Source organism: Varanus komodoensis, unplaced genomic scaffold (genome assembly GCF_004798865.1).
Source record: "Varanus komodoensis strain SLA01 unplaced genomic scaffold, ASM479886v1 scaffold6_2, whole genome shotgun sequence".
NCBI lineage: Eukaryota > Metazoa > Chordata > Lepidosauria > Squamata > Varanidae > Varanus > Varanus komodoensis.
Genome location: NW_025336346.1, coordinates 8,815,711 through 8,835,121, shown reverse-complemented (window position 1 = coordinate 8,835,121; position 19,411 = coordinate 8,815,711). Strand labels below are relative to the sequence as shown.

At 38.9% G+C, this 19,411-nt stretch overlaps 1 protein-coding gene across 3 annotated transcripts in view; it reads right to left on the bottom strand.

Annotated features, from left to right (window-relative positions):
* Positions 1 to 19,411, bottom strand: part of IARS1 (isoleucyl-tRNA synthetase 1) — a 98,471-nt gene that overhangs the window by 37,336 nt on the left and 41,724 nt on the right. For all 3 annotated transcript variants that reach the window (XM_044451679.1, XM_044451681.1, XM_044451680.1), the window contains exons 15-22: positions 13,474 to 13,600; positions 13,032 to 13,105; positions 10,466 to 10,660; positions 8,820 to 8,906; positions 8,348 to 8,431; positions 5,282 to 5,429; positions 724 to 844; positions 109 to 200 (exon numbers count right to left, since the gene is read on the bottom strand). In XM_044451679.1, the coding sequence (XP_044307614.1) occupies positions 109 to 200; positions 724 to 844; positions 5,282 to 5,429; positions 8,348 to 8,431; positions 8,820 to 8,906; positions 10,466 to 10,660; positions 13,032 to 13,105; positions 13,474 to 13,600 (928 nt within the window). The remainder of the gene's footprint in view (positions 1 to 108; positions 201 to 723; positions 845 to 5,281; positions 5,430 to 8,347; positions 8,432 to 8,819; positions 8,907 to 10,465; positions 10,661 to 13,031; positions 13,106 to 13,473; positions 13,601 to 19,411) is intronic.

Below are 19,411 nucleotides of genomic sequence, written 5' to 3'. Positions count from 1 at the left end.
AAACCAAGATTATACTGAGCTTTAAAGGAAATATGAATGAACTGAGAAGGAAATTATTTCCAGCTGTCATTATTTCCAGCATCCATGCTAAAAGCAAAAGTAACCTACCTTTAATCGCTTGCGATTCATTCTGACATACCAGTTGGTAAGAATGTCTACAAACTTAACTAGTCGAGGAACTACTGTGTATAATCTGTAGGCTGAAAATGAAGAAGAAACAGTATATTCTAATATGCCCTTAATTATAATGTCGTTCTATTTTAATTACTGAACGCTTTAAAAATTTGGATGATAGTGTAAACAATATCTTAACATATTAAATGTGTAGGCAAGCTTCATTATAGAGGAAGGTTAAATTTGGTTATGAACCTTCTTTCTTCCCTCTTAAGCAGGGATTGCAAACTCATGTCAAAACCTATTTTCAAATCTGCAGTAAGAGAACACCAGTTAGTACTAACAGTGGTTGGCACTGGTGCATATACAACACAAAACTTTGGTTAAGATGAAAGATAGAAAGACAGCAAGAAAATTTGCGCAGGAGAGGACCAGAAGGAAAATATGATGTTCTTGCAACTGGGTCAGTATTTACAAACCATTGTTTGCAGGTAGCATTGGGAAGTGGTTAAAATATGTGCATGGAAGTGCAGGCAGCATTTTTAGCTTACTGCATTCCAAAGCAGCAAAATAAACATAATATGAATTTGGGAACTTAAATGCAATCACCTGCCATTTCAACTTTGAAGAACTGAACCAATGATTGTGTGAAGGAAAGAATCCATTTATCCATGATGTTGTTATTTTCTTTTGTTGTATTCTCATTGTAAAGGAATTCTTTTCCATCTTCCTATGAACATGGGTAGAAAAAGATGTAGCATTAGAATTTTGCTGTAAGTGGAAGACTCCCAATCAAAACCACTAGAATTTTAGCCAAGAAATTTAAATATATAATTTGTCCAATTAAATACAGTTGCTGCACAGCAGTATCTTTATCTGATTGTACTGTATTAATGTAAACAATATTCTTGTAGTTCATAAGTCTTTTAAGCGGCCAGTTGCAACTGTTCATTCATTAATGCATGTTTTCCTGTACGTAAACACAAGAGTAGCTTGCAAAGATAGCCTGTTTCTGTGAAAAAATGACCTAATCTGAATGCTGTTATTCTTAAGCCTATCTTAAGCCGATCTTAAGCATACTGAGAGAGTTGCAGATTTTGGTCTAGTTCTATCTCTTCAAATAGCTTGGGTGTCACTTGTGGGGAGGAGCAGAGACCTGCCTATGTCTTCAACTTCTCCCAGGCTCTCAAAGAGAAAGTGTGGTGTACTTTCTTGTACTGCCAAAAATACTATAAAAAACTAAGCTAACCCTACCTGGATGAACAGAGCCTGAAAACAGTCACCTATGCCATGGTATCGTCCACGGTCCAGAAATTGCAATCCGTACAAATTGAGCAGCAAGAATGGTAACGGATGCACCTTTTAAGAAGTCCATCACTCCAGTGCTCAAAGAGCTGCACTGGCTACCAGTTGCTGCCCGGGCCCAATCCAAGGGTGCTTGTTATGTCATATAAAGTCCCAAACGGCTTAGTGTTCAGCTACCTGAAGCACTGCCTCCTCCCATATGAGCCTGCCTGTCCCTTAAGATCAAGTCAGGAAGCCCTTTTGCAAGTGCCATCCCTCACAGAGGTGAGAGTGATGGCAAATAGAAGAAGGGCCTTCTCGGTGGCTGCTCCCTGCCTTTGGAATAGTCTCCCTAGCGACATCTCCCTGGTGCCATTTCTATTATTGTTTTGATGTCAGGCAAAAATGTTCCTTTTTAAATAATTGATCCTGCCCTCCCATTCACTGTCTTGTTATGTTATTATTATAAGGTTTTTAAATTTTGATAATGGTGTATTTTATTGCTTATTATATATGTATTTATACTTTTTATTGTAAGTTGCTTTGAAACTTTGCTTGGTAGATAACATATAAATGGAAATTTAAATAAATAAAAATATCAATAAATCAATGCTGCATGTAACACCCAGTTAGAAACAGTGTAAAAAGACAAAAGAGGCGGTGTAGAAAAGATATCATGCCATGAATGTCACCAACAAGTCTCTGTGACTGCTCTAGAAAGGAGCAGAATTGCACATATGCAGTCCTTCAATGTTTGTATCCTCCTGGAACTCAGACAATATATACACAAAAGGAAAGAGTGCTGTGCAAATATATACATATTCCTTTCTCCCACCCTACCACTCCAACTAATAGAAGCAGCTGGAGTCCAAGCGGAGTTCTCTGCCCAGTTATCACATATGGCCATGCCTGGCTCCCTGAGCCAGAGACTAAAGAAATCAATTTAGAAAACGACCACACAGAGAACACCTGTAGCCAATCAGACAGCTGCCTTCCCACAAGCACACAAAGGTAACAAGTGGACGGTTTGTCTGTCATTGCCTTGAGTCCAGGCGGTGGCATCACACAAGGTAGAAAGCTATTACATGAGTGAACAGAGAGCCTTTAGTATTGCAGTTTGAGTATGGTTTGCAATCCTCTCTACTTAAAATGCCACCTGCTTTTCTCAGTTTCCTCTTTCTGTGCAATAGTGCTGGGGAAACCGAGAAGTGCTTTTCATTATGCTGGTATACACTTGCATACTTCTGTCTACCCTTTCCGTGCAATTCCTGTTCCTATTGTGGAGCACAGAACTATGGTTTCAAATGAGTGACTTTCTGGGTCAGGGGCACATGCCTTTCCTTTGCACTCATCATAAACTGCCAAAAAAAATGTTTTTAGTAGTAGTTTACAAATCGTAATAAAAATCTTTAAAATAAATAAATAAATAAATAAATAAAGTTAAACTGCCCCAGTTCGCCCCTGGCTTCCTTCTGAGCAACAGGTTCCTGCCTCTGCCCTGCCCTTCTCCCTGCCAGCTGCCTCAACAAGAGAGGTGCTTGCATATAGTGATAGCTTCTGTTGCTTTGTTCACTTTGAATAGTCTGAAAAACACTTTCATTAAAAATAGCTGCTTTTAACATTCTCATTTCAGGAACTCTCCCTTGGACTTGGCCCCCATTAGAAGGATACAAAGTATTGCCTTGCAGACTTATGGTACATGACATTATGTAAATAGTTTATCCGTCTGCCATCTTAAAGCACATTTAAAAGGCTAAATGTAGCTTGGAAGACATTTGCCAGACCACTTGAATTTACTGCTTGCCTTTTGCATGAAATGGCCAGAACTTTTCTCTCAAGCAGTACCTACCAAATGGTATGCAACACCACATTATATACACATTTAAATAATCTGAGCCTCATTTCTACAACCTATTTAGGGGAGAAGATATTTTTTTTTTTTAGAACAATTGCCCAAGTATTTCATTTACACCGATATGTATTTCAGGCATAATGCTGTTCAGTATGCAAGATATAATGGAATCTGTATACTGGCATCAAAACTACAGTTATTTTAAAAATGTAAAATATTAGAGCAACCTGAAGAACTTTATTATGAACAGTGCCTGGGGACCCCCAGAAATAGCTGATTAATTATGAGGTTTCCAAGTTCTCCTTGCAGAGGTGACAGCTAAAAATGTAAACTAATTTTCATTACTGTTCCTTGAAATCTACTGCCTTTCTTATAAAGTCTCCAAAGTAATTTTAAAAGCTCCTGTATCATGAGAGGCAAGTAATTATAAGCTCTTCAAGTTATCCATTTGTCACTGGAAGCATAATGTATTCTTGTATAATGCATCTATTGAGAAGACTTCTCCTACCAGAGAACCCATCTGCCATGTCCTCTCATCAATAAATTATTTGAAAAGTAACCATTTAGCAAAAGTTGGTTAGATAACCAACAGATCAAGATTTCAGATCGATCTGACAAGAAGAATTTGAAATGTTCAGCATTGTCAAGTCATAGTTTTCTATCAGGTACCCAAACAAGCAAACTGTTATCCTTGATTTAAGAACACTTACTCCTTAAGGAAGCCATAATACTATCAAGCTAAAGTTTGGTATTGATAAAATTATATGAAATTAGGTACATGCCTGAAACCAACTTAAACTGCTTCATTTTGAGTGTTTTCCCCTTTCTCCTGGTTAAACCCCCATCTCTACAATGTCGAAACCAAGAAACAGAACTAGAATTCTCCACAAGCCAGAAAAGAGCACTCAAGCTTACTGCTGCAACAACAAACTATTGTTTGCTGAAATTTATTTACTTATTTATTTAAAACTTTTATATCCCGTCACCACATGCCTCGGCATCTCGGGAAATGGGAATGATGCATTTGGATTGGATTCACTTAAGTTCTGGGAGTGCTTGAAAGGCAAATAAAATTATCTAAATGTTGGCTTGCTTTTTAAAAGTTGTACTTTTCCATTGGAAATTATTAACCATGTTTCTCTCCTCCCACTCTTTCATCCCAACTCTGCCTCTACCCCCTGTAACAAGACTGCATACACCAAACAGTATGCTCTAAAGGTGATGGGAAAAGGCATTACTAGCGTGTTGAGATGGAGGCATGCAGGAAATAGTTTTCCATAGCAGGCCCCCTTGTATGCTGAGAGGTCAACAATTTGTGCTGATGCTCCACTGAGCTGTATCTGGAATGGCATGTGCGTCCTACTGCCTTTCAAGCAGTATTCACAACTTGGAAGTATGGACAACTTCTTGGCGTTTTGTTTTGTATTTTTGGGAAACAAGATATAGGTCACCCATTTTTTCCACCCACTATAGTAATTCTTAAAACTTTTAGACTGAGCAGTAAAGCAGGCTTCTTCTCTCTGAGTTTTATTTTTTAGCAGCAATTTTAGGCACTTCTAATCTCTTTTTTCCCCATTTTAATCACACTGTTCCTCCAAGGAACTCTGAGTGGCATCCTCCCAACAATGAGGTAAAGTAGGTTAGGCTGAGAGATAGTTCTGCCTAGTTTGGTCTGCTGCTTCAACGCTGCTCTTTGTTGAGAGAATCCAAGCAGCTCACATTAAAATCTTAGAATAGCGACTTGTCCAAGGTCATTCTGCCAGCTTCACTGCCAAGTGCATATGAATGTGAGTATCTCTGTTCCTAGTCTAACACTCTAATTACTACATCTCTAGTTCTAATAAATAAAACAACAAGATGGTAAGCTACAGCTTTGTTTTATTTCAAAATTGCACCAACACATTTATGAGCCATCTTGAGAGCCCATTTGGTCAGAAAGGCAAAATATAAATAAAATAGAATAAAATAATAAAATAGTGGGTACTATGCTTTGTGACCAAATTAATACAATACAGTAAGAGAGAGTTGTACCTTAAGTTGCAAGATGACAACATTCTGAATGAGGAAGCGATATGCATTGTACCATGGCAAGAAGACATCCTTCAGAACGTCTCTCACCCCTTCTTCTTTAAACCTCAAGTTTTCTGCTCTTACCACAGGAGAATTGATAAGATACAGCCTGCAGCAGCATGTAAAGATAAAATAGTTGAATGAAAACTTGTTCTGCTTTTTAAGAATGTGCACATAACTTAAAAACAATGACAAACTTCCAGCTTTGGTGCCCAAATTATATTGACGCTCCAATATTCTGTTCAGTGCAAGGAAAACTTGTTTACATTGCTCATCTTTATACTTGGTATTATGAATAAAGTCCTTTTCCCACTCCTCCATCCAACCTGCAACTAAGTAAAAAGGCATATACATTTGTAGCATCAGTCAATCTAGCTGGAGATATTCTATTTCCTATCTTCCCCCTATATTGGGCTCTTGAATGCAAGTTTGGAAAAGCCTCTGTAAGAGACTATACGCTCAAGTTAATTTCCACCATCATCCATTTCAAATAATGATTCCACATTTCAAAATGGCATGCTGGCTTCTGGACAGCCCACCACTGTATAATGTACAGAGGCTCATGCGATGGGGCGGCATAGACGTTGTCTAAATAAATAAATAATGAAGAAAAGTTTTAGTATTTTAGCAACTCTGTTCAAAGCACATTTGTATGGAACAGAGTTTTACTGTGCTCAGTGAGGCCTGCTCCCAGGAAAGTGTCCACAGAAATGCTGCCTAATGGAAAGAACATGGTTAAAACCTACAAAACAGGAAATGGAATATCCTTCAGTGGAGTACTGGCAAAGGCATGGCACTGCTGGCCGTATATCCATTTTAGAGAAACTATGGAGACCTCACACTACTGTCCTGCATTTTCAGCAAAAATGAAATATGAACTATAGCCACATTCCCAAAGGATGATGTTTGCTGAAATCTGATAAAGAACGAGTACAGAATTTATACTGGGTTTAATGTTCATTGCAGAATCCAACAATCAAACTATGTTCAAGTACTTAATCTGTACTGGCCAAAGGCCACTTCAAATATTACAAAAATAACAGGTTCATGTGTGTATAACCAGTGTCAACAAGGTGTGCTCCCTTTGCTTTTTAAAACATGCCTCTTGCGTTCCTTGAAAGGCATGATGGGTCCATGTGACTTAAAGAGAAGTACCAGGTATTCCTCTCATGTACAAGAGGTGCCAAAAGCATAATGAGAACAAATCTGGAAGGAAAGCTCAAAGCCGTGATTTGGTCATTAACTCTTGATGTACTTTGATCTCACGACACTTCCCTGCCCCTAGCATCTTATTAAAGTGTTCTAAAAATCCCTTAAGCAGCAGCAGAGCTGAAGAAGTGTGTGTCAATGGATATAAGTATATTATATATTATTAATTGTTATAGTATGTGAATGGTGGTAGTATTGGTCTCCAGGTTGGTGGGAGCACTTTATCATTTACTTTTTTTAATTATTGTGTTCTTGTTATATTATTATTGTTGTGATGTATTGTATTTATGGTTTTTTTCTGTCTATAAAAAATTAAAAAGGAGGAAAATAAAAAAAGAAGTGTGTATCAGAATAAAATTCCACAGAATGTTTTTGGTAATAGTTTTTTTTAGAATCCAATATTCAGGCTATAGGAATAAGACCCAATATCCACATTTTCATGTGATGTAAAGATGCAAGACCAGCACAGAGACAACATTTTGGTCAATGGGTAGCACCCAATACTGCTAAGTGCACCTCCCATTAGTTCTGTTGCACCCACAGGACCAACTGGTAGTGTAACAGAAGTACTTCCTCAAGCAACCCGGCAAACTAGCCAAAATGTCAATTTCTGGAATGGGACAGGTCAGCGGAGCTCCCTGGTGGAGGTGAACGGAACTGTCCTGTTACAGAAATTGACATTCCCATTAGTTTCTGGTTGCTTAAGCAACTGCCAACTACCCATAGCACTAGAGTTGGTCCCAACAGAGTATGAGCAGTACTGGCTACTGCCCAAGCAACCTAGAAGTAGCATTTGGAGACACACTGAATATATGACTAATGATTGGAAAGTCTACTTTAGTATACACATTCAATACTTGCTGCCCCTACTCTGATCTGAAATTCTCTTCAAAATTTGCACATGGAAGTAAAAAGCTTTTCCACAGAAGCTCAATACAGAAAGCAAAAATTTACAAGTAAGTTATTCATTGATTCATTATTTATTTTCAAACTTCTAGGCCAATGAATAGCCCTCCAATGCTAATGTTTGACTTTTGAGAACTCAAACACCAAACAAGCATTTCAGAACTCAAACAACCGATCTCGAGCTCTCTTCTTAAATCAGTCCAGTAAACACTGTTTGTATTCTGTGATGGAGTATGTATAAATAGATGTTGGTATACACAATTCAGGCAGGCAGCAAGCAAATGCATGTTTATCCTATTGGAAAAGTGAAAATAATGAATATTCCTGAGAGTTTGGGATATATATTTTAAAGAGCATATTCTTTAAAGTGAAAAAATGCTGATAATATTTCAAGTTCTTCACCTGCTCAAAATTATTTAAGACTACTCAAATAGAATTCATATATCTTTGATCTATAAAAGGCTGAATTACATGATAATTTCTAGTAAATTGTCCTATTTCACCCACAAGTGTAGACAGTCTTCAGTTCAACTAGTTCCACTAAAGACACTGGTTATCACTTTTCTAAATCAACAGTGGGAAACCAAAATTCCCAATGTACTTTCTGACACAAGTATTTATAGAAAGTATTAAGGATATGCCCAGGTTTGCATTATTCATACTGAAACACTAAAAGCTGCCATGGTGCAAGTTATTTGCATTTGAGCAGCACCCAATTGCTCTGCAGGCACCTAGTTTCTTTTCTTGAGTTTCTTTTTAAGTTACCCACCATTCCAAAGGAGGAAATATGCATGCATTGCCAAATGGTTGCACATGGATAAAGCACAGCACAGCAAACTACAAATGCTAGCTACAAATGCAAAAGATCTGCAAACCTTAAGGAAAGGAAAGGGAACACCAACAGGTTCCTACCTCAGTGCATCTGCCCCATAAGAATTTACAATGTGTGTTGGGTCTGGATAATTCTTCTTTCGCTTGCTCATCTTTTGCCCATCACTGGAACAAGTTAAACACAGAGAGAGTGACAAAGTTTGCACTTGTTGGTAGTGTTCTCACAGATAATTCATCTAATCCTGGCAAAGAAATCAACCCAACTTTTTCAAAACAGAAAGTACTAGCCCGTCTGAAAATGTATTACATCTATTTTTACAACAGAACCCCCCCCCTGCAAATTACAGATGGAAAGATGACTATCATTTTTCCGACCCACATTTAACCTAATGATTATGTCCATGACTGTGGACATTTAAACCTGGATGCTTTCTGAAGCAGAGTGGGCTTTTTATAATAAAATAACACAACATGGAAACTCTTAACACTTGAAGCTTGGTTTTCTATTGAAGCAGAAACCCAGCAAAGAGGGAAATATTCATAATATACTTGCCTGGCAAGAACTAGGCCATTTACAATTACATTCTTGAAAGGAGGCTTCCCAAAAAGAGCTGAGGACAACACTAACAAAGTGTAAAACCTGAAAAACAAAATGTACAGGGACTGATTCTAGACTGGCAAATGCTAAGATTGCATACTTTCAAACCTTCTCTGCTTCCAAATTTTTAATTAAGCTGAATTGTTTCTTTCCACCCCATTTAAAAGCCCAAGGACATTAAGAACCACCAACACATTCATTGTCCAAAACTAAATTCTTATTGTACAGGATCTTGTGTATTACCATCTTCCAATCACTGGCTTCTAGTCTTAAAGTGAAACCGGTAAGCCAGAATTTTTTAATTACACTGTGCACTTTGGGGTAAAAACACCAAACATGACATGAATCATGCTAAGACATCTTTTTATGTTCCCTCCCTTCCATCTACCAGCTGTTATATAAATGGACATTAACGTTCATGAAAGACTGCATTCTTCCATATAATTTCACCTGGCGTTTAAGGTACCACCAGGGAGAGTCTCTTTCTCAGTTCCTTCACCATGCAAGGCATGTTTGGTGGGGACAAAAGAAAGACTCCTCTTAGTGGAACCTCTTAGGCTCCAGAACTCTTGCCAGGGGAGGCTCAGCTGCTTTCTTTTAGACATCCTTCCACCATCAAGCAAAGATGATTTTAAGGTGGCTTTGGGTATATAAACTGGCTTACTGCTAAAGAAATTTCTAACTGGGTGCTGTTTATTTCCTTTACTATTCCGTTTTTAAAATTCTGTTTTAATTGATTTCATGTTATTTTTAAACTAAGATTCTGCTGAAATCTATATTTTATTCTTATTAGCCACCTTCAGTGCCATCTCTTGTGGGAAGGAGGGATATAAGTTCAATAAAGAAAAAATACTTCTTGCTCATAAAGGAGTGTTCTCTAAATCAAGAAAATGTCCCCAACAATGATTGTGGGATATTAATAGAATTAGATGATAAACATCAATTGAACTTACACAGATGAAACATAAAAAGCAGCATACATGTAAACAATAGAATATGGAAGCCTATAACATATTTTCAGAAAAATATACATAGCAAAGTTTTTACTAGAAAGTAGCACTGAACAATGCAAGATGCCAACCCTAAAAAATCCACCATTCTCCTAGTCTTAATAACAGATGTTCAAAACCAAAAAATAAAGTTGAAGATATTTTATGTGTACAAATTAATATTGTATGGGATACAAATATGATCATGGATTTGTCCTTATTATATGGATAAATATCAACACCTCTACTTCCACATTCATTTCTACATACATTTTGTAGAATTGGCACCAAAGCATCATGCTTGAAAATGCCTTGAATCTCAATGGATTTGGGGGTAACATGTGACACTGTGGCATGGCACAGAGGCCACCTTCCTTGAAATCTGGATACATGAACTTATCTAAATGCTGTTGTATTGTGAAACACTTTGGATTTTTTAAATAGGAAGTGCTCAAATAAAGAGTAATGCATGGCCTGCATTCTTTACTAGTTGAGTGTGCAATCTAAATTATAAAAATGTAAGCCAAATGCTATTTAAACTATTATTTTAAAATCATGATTAAATCCTACACATCTGTAAAATTCCATACAGATAAAGGACAAAAATATTACCATCCTCTGGTTTGGTCAATTCCTTCAGCAATGAAGTCAGCAGGAAAAGCATCTTCAAATTCTCTTTTGTTCTCAAATGGATAATGGACTTGGGCATAGGGCATACTTCCACTTTCAAACCAGCAGTCAAACACTTCTGAAACACGATGTAGTGTACCTTTGCCACAACGTGAAGGGATGGTTATATGATCAACACTACAAAGAAAAAAAATATTCCAGCAATAGTTTAAGTTCTGCATTTTCATCCCAGAAGTAGGACACTGGACTTAAGTAACCAATCACAGAGGCAATTAGGAATTCTAAACAGGATATTCAAAACGCTTTCATAGATTTTCCAAATCAGCATTCCATTAGAAAAGTCAGAATGAAAAAGATTTCACCAGTTTTGCAAAATTGACAAGTTGTATACTTACAGTCAAATTATTATATTGAAAAATTGCTCAAAGATACCCTAATGTACCAGATACCTTTCCAGGTCACTTTCACTTTTCAAGAGGATGATGATCAACCGATAGCCAGCTAGCTAATGCCAGAAATAAGTTGATTGCCTAAGAACCAGTGTCTTGTTAAGCACATGGACATCGTTCTTGTAAATAATCTTAGACAATTCAAGACCATTTACAATATGAATCTGGTATAACTAGATCAATAATTATGATAAGCAATTATATCAAAACATTCCTTTATGCAATATGCATTTTCTTCCAATATTAATCTGACTACATAAAATATGCTGTTGTTGTCTTTATTATATGCTGTCCAGTTCTCTCTGACTTATGGCACCCCTATGATTGAAAGTCCTCCAAAATGTCTGGTCCTTGACAGCCCTGTTCAGCTCTTACAAACTCGAGACTGTGGCTTCCTTCATGGAATCAATCCATCTGGTCTGTCTCTTCTCTACCTGCCTTCAACATTCCCTAGCATCACTGTTTTCTCCAATGAGTTTTGCCTTCTCATGATGTCCCCCCAAAAAATAGCTTCAGTTTTGTGATTGTTGCTTCCAAATGAAGTTTTCTCTTGCTTTGTCCTAGGACCAACTAGGTCATTTGGTCCTAGGACAAACCCTGTATAAACTTTGTAATTTACCACCTACCCAGGGACACATTGCTGAATGAGAATCTAAAAGAAAGCTGTTTTAGAATCATATATATCTATATGATCTATATTATATTAGCACTGTAATACATATACAGATTCTAGATTATATTAGAATTACATAAGGGTAGTCCTTATGGCTTGTTCTCAGGCAAGCATGCACTCAACACTACGAATTGTGTACTGCTCAAGTTACTCATTTTAACCTAAAATTGTTAGCCAACCAATGGAGAAGGGCTTGGTGACGTCTCCACATATTATTTGAAAAGTTAGCTAAAATAGCTATTTTGCAAATAATAGCTAATATAGCTACTAACTTCCAACAGACAAAAACCTCATTCAGACACAACAATAAACGATGTTTTTACATTATGGGAATGAGCCTAGGTAAGCCTGGGATTTGTGTACTTCCCCTCCTCTCCTACAGCTGCACAGAAGGAAATACTTTTTTTGCAACAACATCTAGCTCTTCTCATCCCATTTTCTCCTAATAAAGAATAAAAGAATGGAAGCCTTGTCTCAAATGTACTGAAAGTATGTTTAAAGAGAAAGGCCTGAGGAACAAAGTACTTGTCCCTTTGTAAAAATCCAGGTTACCTAGCAAAATGGCCTAGTTTCCCATTACCTAACATCCTGCCTTCCATGTTTCAAGCATCCACCATACAATTAGGCTGGGAATCCCCCTTGTCAGTTCTCTCTACCAGGATTGGAAGGAAATTCCAAAGGTCTCACCTTTAGTTCTACCTTTCTGGGCTGATAAAAGGTATTAATGTCCAAAATGTCGTTGTATACATGCTAGATATGCCATGCCCAAACCCACACAATTCCGCCCCATGAGCCTTACCTTAACCTCATGTCTATACCTGCCTAAAAGATCAACCTCCTTCCACTGGGTCAAAAGGAGTGGGGGAGATCATTCCCTATGAAAACTCTGCTATGCTTGTTAAGCCTGATGGGAGCTGTAGGCCAAAATGTCTAAGGGCCACAACTTGCCCACCCTGCTTCACAGAATAATATGTTTAAAATAATATAATATTATTTTAAAATAATATCTTATTTTCTCCCTCCACCCATCTTAATATCTCCTTAATGTTAAAAGTGTTTAATGTATACTTTTGACAACTCAAGGATCTGTGTCAGACTATAATCTTATGCTACATGCTTTGAGCATGAGGAAATAAGAGAAGGGACAGTGGGGACTGGGAATTTAGCTGATAGTTGATTCCTCCCAGGTTGAAAATCAATCTGCAATTCTTGCAGTCAGGGAGACTTGAGAGCTGATAACAGACTTTGGTTGGAGCAATGCACACGGGCTGTGCAGCAGCTGAGCAATCTCCACAAAGTCATCTGCCAGCTTATTTTTAACCACTTAAATGAAGGTTGCATTTTAAAAAAGGGTTCAGCAATGACGTTAGCAAAGATTTGAATAAGCTACAAAAGATTTTGGCTTACTTTTGCCAGAATCACTAACCTTTCTCTATGGAGATCGGTGACTTTCACTCCTGAAAATTCTTCCAGTTCTGCCACTGATCCAATACAGAGCACCTGGTGAAGTTCAACATATTAGAAATGAAAAATCAAACATTACTATAAAATTAAACACAATCTATAGGAGAAACATGTAATTGCAGAATCAATTACATTTAAGTAGCAAATTTAAAAATGTGGGCTTAAATTCTAAAACTGAATTTAGAAAAGTTTTTCAGAAATTTAACTACAAATATTGATGTATGAGGTCATCAGTGAATGATTGTTCATCTGCCACAGCTGGCAATGGATACCTCAGTTATCAGGAATCAGGAATCAAGAACGTCTTTTGTCTAGATAACTTGATCTGTACTGTTACATTCTAAGGACAATCAGATTATTGTATTAAACCAATCTTCACTTATTCGTACTTGTTTCTGACATACCTCTTCAAAATCATCACTGACCCACAATGGGATGGGTGTCCCCCAGTATCGGTTTCGTGAAATAGCCCAATCGCGTGCATCTCTCAACCAGTTTCCAAACCGCTTTTCTTTCACGAAGTCAGGAACCCTAATTTTTTGAAAGAATTCTTATTTGCAATCAGCAAAATCAGGATAAACTATTATGCATTTTCTGTATAACAGTAAATGCAATCAGTTTATTTTTCTAGTTATTTAACTCTTTGGTCAGCAAAATAAAACACTTTTCTACTTTCATGCAAAATGCATACATTTGTTTAAACCTTAACCTTGACTGAAAGATTTATGTTTCTTATGCTATCTAGGCTCCATGGGTTAAACTGGTAAGAAGTCTTAGAGGGTTTCTGAATGAAAGCCAGAAGTTTTTTTTTTTTGAAGAAATGTTGCATAAGAAGGCACAAGAACATGAATGTGGATGTTCCCAATGTCTTTTATGTGATAATTAAGTCCAGTGCCTAAAAGTAATTATTTTCACCTGCTTTTGTATGAGCTCTTAGCACTTGATAGTTTATAGGAAGTTTTGAGTTGACTATATCTGATGGCACTTTAATTGTGCTGCACTTTAACCTGAGCACCTTAATCTGACCATATTGCATGTTTACCCTATTATACTTTAATGTGAGTGTATTGTACAAAATAGGCTTGCCGTTGAAGTTTCAGCTAGTGCAGAATTCAGCAGCCAGTTAGAATCATACTGCACCAGTTTTAGGCGATCTACACTGGCTGCCCATCTGCTTCTGAGTCCAATTCAAGATGCTGTTGACCTAGCTTAAGTCTCAAATATCTCAACAATCAGCAGAGAAAACATGCTGGAGAACAGGTCTCTCTAGCTGCCCTTTTTCCTCTCCAGCAGACTTAGACAAAACACACAGAAGCACTCTTCTTTACAACAGCTTTGCAGGTGGCAGAACAGCATAAATTAATGATCTCTCTCAGATGTTCTTTTTGAGTAGCATCTTTCCATGTAAAGAGCTAAATCCAAACTGAAATACCCCCTAGTTCCCAGAAAGAGTCTGACTCTGAGTCAGGTGGTTCCTGCTGTTTGGGGGCTTAGTAATGGGACAGTGAATGCTTCTTAATTGGTCCATTCACTTAGCCAGCCATCTCCTGACAGGGTCAAGGAACTCCCCTTCAGTTTCCTTCCCACCCAGTTCTGAAATGCCTTCCTCCTTTTCCATGGTGGGTTAATTCTCACACTGAGTATCTTCAATTTGCAATCTTGAAATGGCAAAATCATGTGCTCCCCTCTGCCTCCTCCTCTGAATCTGAAGAATCCATCTGAGAAGGCAGTTACTTGAGAGTTGGGCCCACTCTCAACACACTTCTCTATTGTGGCACCATGACTACTGAACATCCTTCACATCAAGGTACAACTGGACCTGGTATCAGGCTCCTTTTGGTGCTAGGCCAAAACCAATTCGTTTTCCCAGAGACTTTAAACTGATTTATTTTAACCAGTTAATTCGTCTTTTTATGTATTTTCTGCCTCTTATTGCTTTAACTTATTTTGTTCTTCTGATTTTACTATATACTGCTCTCCTATCATAAAGGACAGTCTAAAATATTGGAATAAATAAAGAGTGCAGGGTTCTTAAGGATGAAGTGCCTAAGAAACAGATATTCTAACAGCAAGAGACCATGTAGCCAGCAAGACTACAACATATGAAACGAAAATCTTCGTTTCAAGTCTCAGTTTAGCACAGCAGTTTAACCACAGGTTGGCTCAGACACAATGCTTCACACTAGTTTAGTCTTGGATTTGGGCTTTCCCCCTCTCTAGCACAGCTGTGAGGCATAGTTCAGAAGCTTTAGTTTTCTATTTACCTGCTGTGCTATTCAAACCCAATAAGCATATGGTTAGTGAAAATCTTATGGTAGGCATGGTTTATGATTCAGTCAACGCATATGTGATCACACTAGAAAAGAGTGTGCGTGTAAGCATTAAGACTTCTTATAATGCTAAGGTGTGGTTTTGCATAGCCTGGCCATTGGTCAAGAATAATAGATGCTCTAACCCAGGGGTCTCAAACTCGCAGCCTGTGGGCCAATTGCCGGGCCGGGAGGGGCACGGGGGAGGGGCCCTGCGGCCTTCAAGCGCCGGCCTCCGGGAGCCACGTGGGAGGAGCAGCCCACCACCACCGCTTGATGCGGCCCAGCCTCACCCAGACTCTACTTCCAGCGGCCCCCAGGGAAGTTGAGTTTGACACCTCTGCTCTAACCCAACATCTAGGGGCCACAGTTCCCCATCCTTGGTTTAGTGTTGTTTCCAACGTAGCTAGTGAGAAGCTTTAAGCACTTTATTCTTGCTTTCACCCATGCATCTTTAATTATAATATGGCTTTAGATGTTCAAGCACTTTACATGCATTATATGGACATGCACATGGTAGGCATGCCATGAGTGGAGCTGGCTGGAGCTGGGGGTTAGACTAGATGGCCCAGGAGACCCCTTCTGACTCGCTTTATTTCTATATTATTGTAGCTCTTATTTTAATTTTTGTACTTCTATTCCACCTCGTGGCACAAGGGCCCTACAATAAGCAATAAAGTATGGCAATCAAGAGAGAACCATTGGGTGAGTTCATGGTAGAGGGAAAGGGTTGGAGCAAGGAAGTTCAGTGTTAGACACTACGAAAACTCTATTAGACTATGTTGCAAGGACATTACAAGGTTTTCTGAAACAGATTTTGTGAGGAAATAAAAAGAACAGTTATAACAATTCCAGGAGTAACTAATATTATTGTGAAATTGCAGGCCCATCAGCACAGCTTTCAATCTTCTCTTATGTAATTTAGAGACTCACAATCAATGGGATTCCTGCAGAGAGGCAGTCTAAGTAAATTCTGCTGATGGACATCATATATCCACTCAGACAAGTATGCTTTGTTTGGGATCTTTTTATAGCTATGTTACAATTTTACCACTTCCATGTTTATTCATTTAAAATATTTCTGTGTTGGTTTTCAGGATGGGGTTCTCTCAAAGTAGATTACAAAAAAGAAAGAAGTACCACAAAAAATCAATTGCATAAATATCAGTCAAATTAGAACAATTAATTAAAATTATCTACAACTCTACTGAGCTAGAAGAAAGGCATAATAAAAAACCTCAACAGCAAATTAAGAAGTTCCCAAATTTTAAGCATAAGCAGTAATTAAACCACCCCTAAGCAGACTGAAACCAAAATGTATTCAGAGTGGATTGAAACAAAAATGTATTCAAAGCCCACCTGAAAGCAAAGAGAAGGGAATGTTTCTTTCTGTAGTGAGCAAGTTTCTGAAATGAGGAGAGTTCTGTATTTCCACAACTTATTACTTATTCCACAACTTGGGTATGCAAGCAGAGCCTCCAAAGACATTACTATTGTTAAATTTATATCCTGCCTTTTTTAAGAACTCAAAGCAACTCCCCTCCTCCTGCTCTCAATCTTATCCCAAGTACCCTGTGAGGTAGGTTGGGCTTAGAATCTGTGACTGGCCCAAAATTACCCAGCTGGCTTCATGGCTGAGTGGGATCTCTCTCACCAGAGAGAGAGACAGCAAAAGGGGAGAGAGGGAGGACCGCCAAAGCTTCACCATAGAGAGAAAGGAAGTATAAAGGGAGAGAGGGGAGCCTCTGAAGCATGCCTTCCTGCTCCATCCATCAGGAGGGAAATCTCTCTAGTATTTCCTTGTGGTAAATAGCTGGTACTGGTGAGTTTTGGAGGGATGAGTGCTAGAGATAGTCATGCTTTTGCCACTTTCATGGGCCAAGTGCCCCTAACCCCCATGCACGTGGAGAAACAACTATAAGTGATCCGACTTACATACAAATTCAACTTAAAGACAAATCACCATTTTCTCAGGAACAGAACTAATTTGTGACCTGGGGACTGCCTGTCCTTGTCTACTGCAGTAAGGCAGAAGAGGACCAGGGAACGCCATTCCTCGTTCCCAATGATGAAGTGATGAAGCAGTTGCTGGGTGAGGAGGAGAGGGCTGTCTTTGCTGGGGCAGCCCACTCAATTGTTATGCCGGGTGCAGAGGAGGAGTGGAGTGCAGCACCCTCTTCCGGCAGCCCACATTCTTGCCTACATTCATCTCCTCACTCCATGAAATAATGCTGGTTAAGGTTGCCAGTGTTGTTCTGTCGGTTTATTGTTACCCCCTGAATTCCTATACTTTTCCAAGTGTCATTGTAGATTTACCCCAAAGTAATATTAAGTAGCAACAGACGTCTCTTTAATAAAGTCAGTCAAAACAGAATGCATTGCAAATTTCACTTCACACATTGACTTAAGCACAATACATTTTTTCTTGAGTTCTCGACACAGCTGTAAGTTATTTTTAGTTTGTGTGAAGTATATATAATGCTAAGTCGAATTCCTAGTATAAGAACTGCTGAAATAATTTAGAAAAGCCCAGCAGTCTAGTTTTCGGGTAGCATTAGTTTTTTTGCTTTGAAAAAAATGTAACTGCCTTTAAACATTTTAGAGTCTGAACTCATTACAATTACACTGTTTGTGTTGACCCTGAGAGACCCACTCTAACAAGGAGAAAACTGAATTAAGATAGAAAGAGCATCTGAGCAATTCACTAATGTGAAAAATGCAGTTTGTAATCTTGCTGTTTGATGCAATAACTTTCTACTTCAACATTTCGATAGACAGCACCTATAGCATGAAGTGGATAAAATGCATTCATTCATTGTTTAAGTAGCAAACTAGAGATCCAGAAATAAAGCAATGGAAGCAATGGTTATATCACCTTTCATGTACAAGCTTATACCATTTTTTATTTAATTCATAAATTGAGAATTTGAGAACTGTTATCAAAAGATCCAACTATAGTGCAAAAACACTAGAAAGCAAGATCTGTAGAATCTACACAGCCAGACTTACATAGTGCCTTACTCATAGAAAGGAAAACTCTTGGCAACTGCAGCACAAAATGTTTTGTGGGAAACTGTGTGCAGGAATATACACACCATCCCTGCAAAACCCTGACTTGGCTGGTTTGCAGAGTTGATACAAGAAGCTCAGGAAATCCCAGAGTTAGACACTACGGCTGTGAGGAGGCAGAGGGGCTCACCCCTCTTCCTGGGGCCTTCCACAGAGCAGGGCTGAAGACAACAGGGTGAGGCTGGGAATCCATGTGGGCAGAGCAACTCACAAGGAGGCAGCGACCAGGGTATACGAGCGAGCACGCAGCTGTACGGGACTGCGGACCGAGGCAGGAACAGCTGGGTTGGGTGGAGTGGTGCGCAAAGAGGGAAGATAAAGAGGAGGCAGAGGAAGGAGAGACAGGAGGAGAGAGAGACGGGAGAGAGGAAAGGGCGCGGAAACGCACATGTGTTTGAGGAAGAGCCGGTGCAGTTGCCGCTGGCAGGCAGGCCAGGGCAAACCGCGAGCAGAGCTGGGGAGCGTTACTGCAGGACGGCGCAGTTCATTGCCATAGCGACAGGAGGGAAGGGAGCCAGAGCAGGCAAGGGCCAAGGCGCTGTGGAAAACAAGCGGTGGAAGTGTAACAGAAGAATAAAGGTCTGGTGAGTGCACCATCTTTCTTGTTTTGCTCTTCATGGAGAAGCCAGGAAAGGGGGTCTTTGGCTTTGCAGTCCCCTCCTGATGCAGTCACAACGGCACACACTACAATTCAGTGTGTTCAACTCATAGAAATCCCTTCTAGAGGCAGTATGTGAAAAGGTGACGCCTCAGTATACATCCCCAGATGGGTTACTGCATTGATATCACAGCTTGTATATCAGGCCTTATATGGCAGTGTACAATCTCTATTTGATCTTTCAGACTTCATGTCATCATCTTTCTTCCAAACTACTAGATGTTCTTGTATAATACCAAAACATCTCCACTCAGAAGCCTCACTGAGTAAATCAGTCCAGTACCTACATTTCTCCTTCCTGAACTT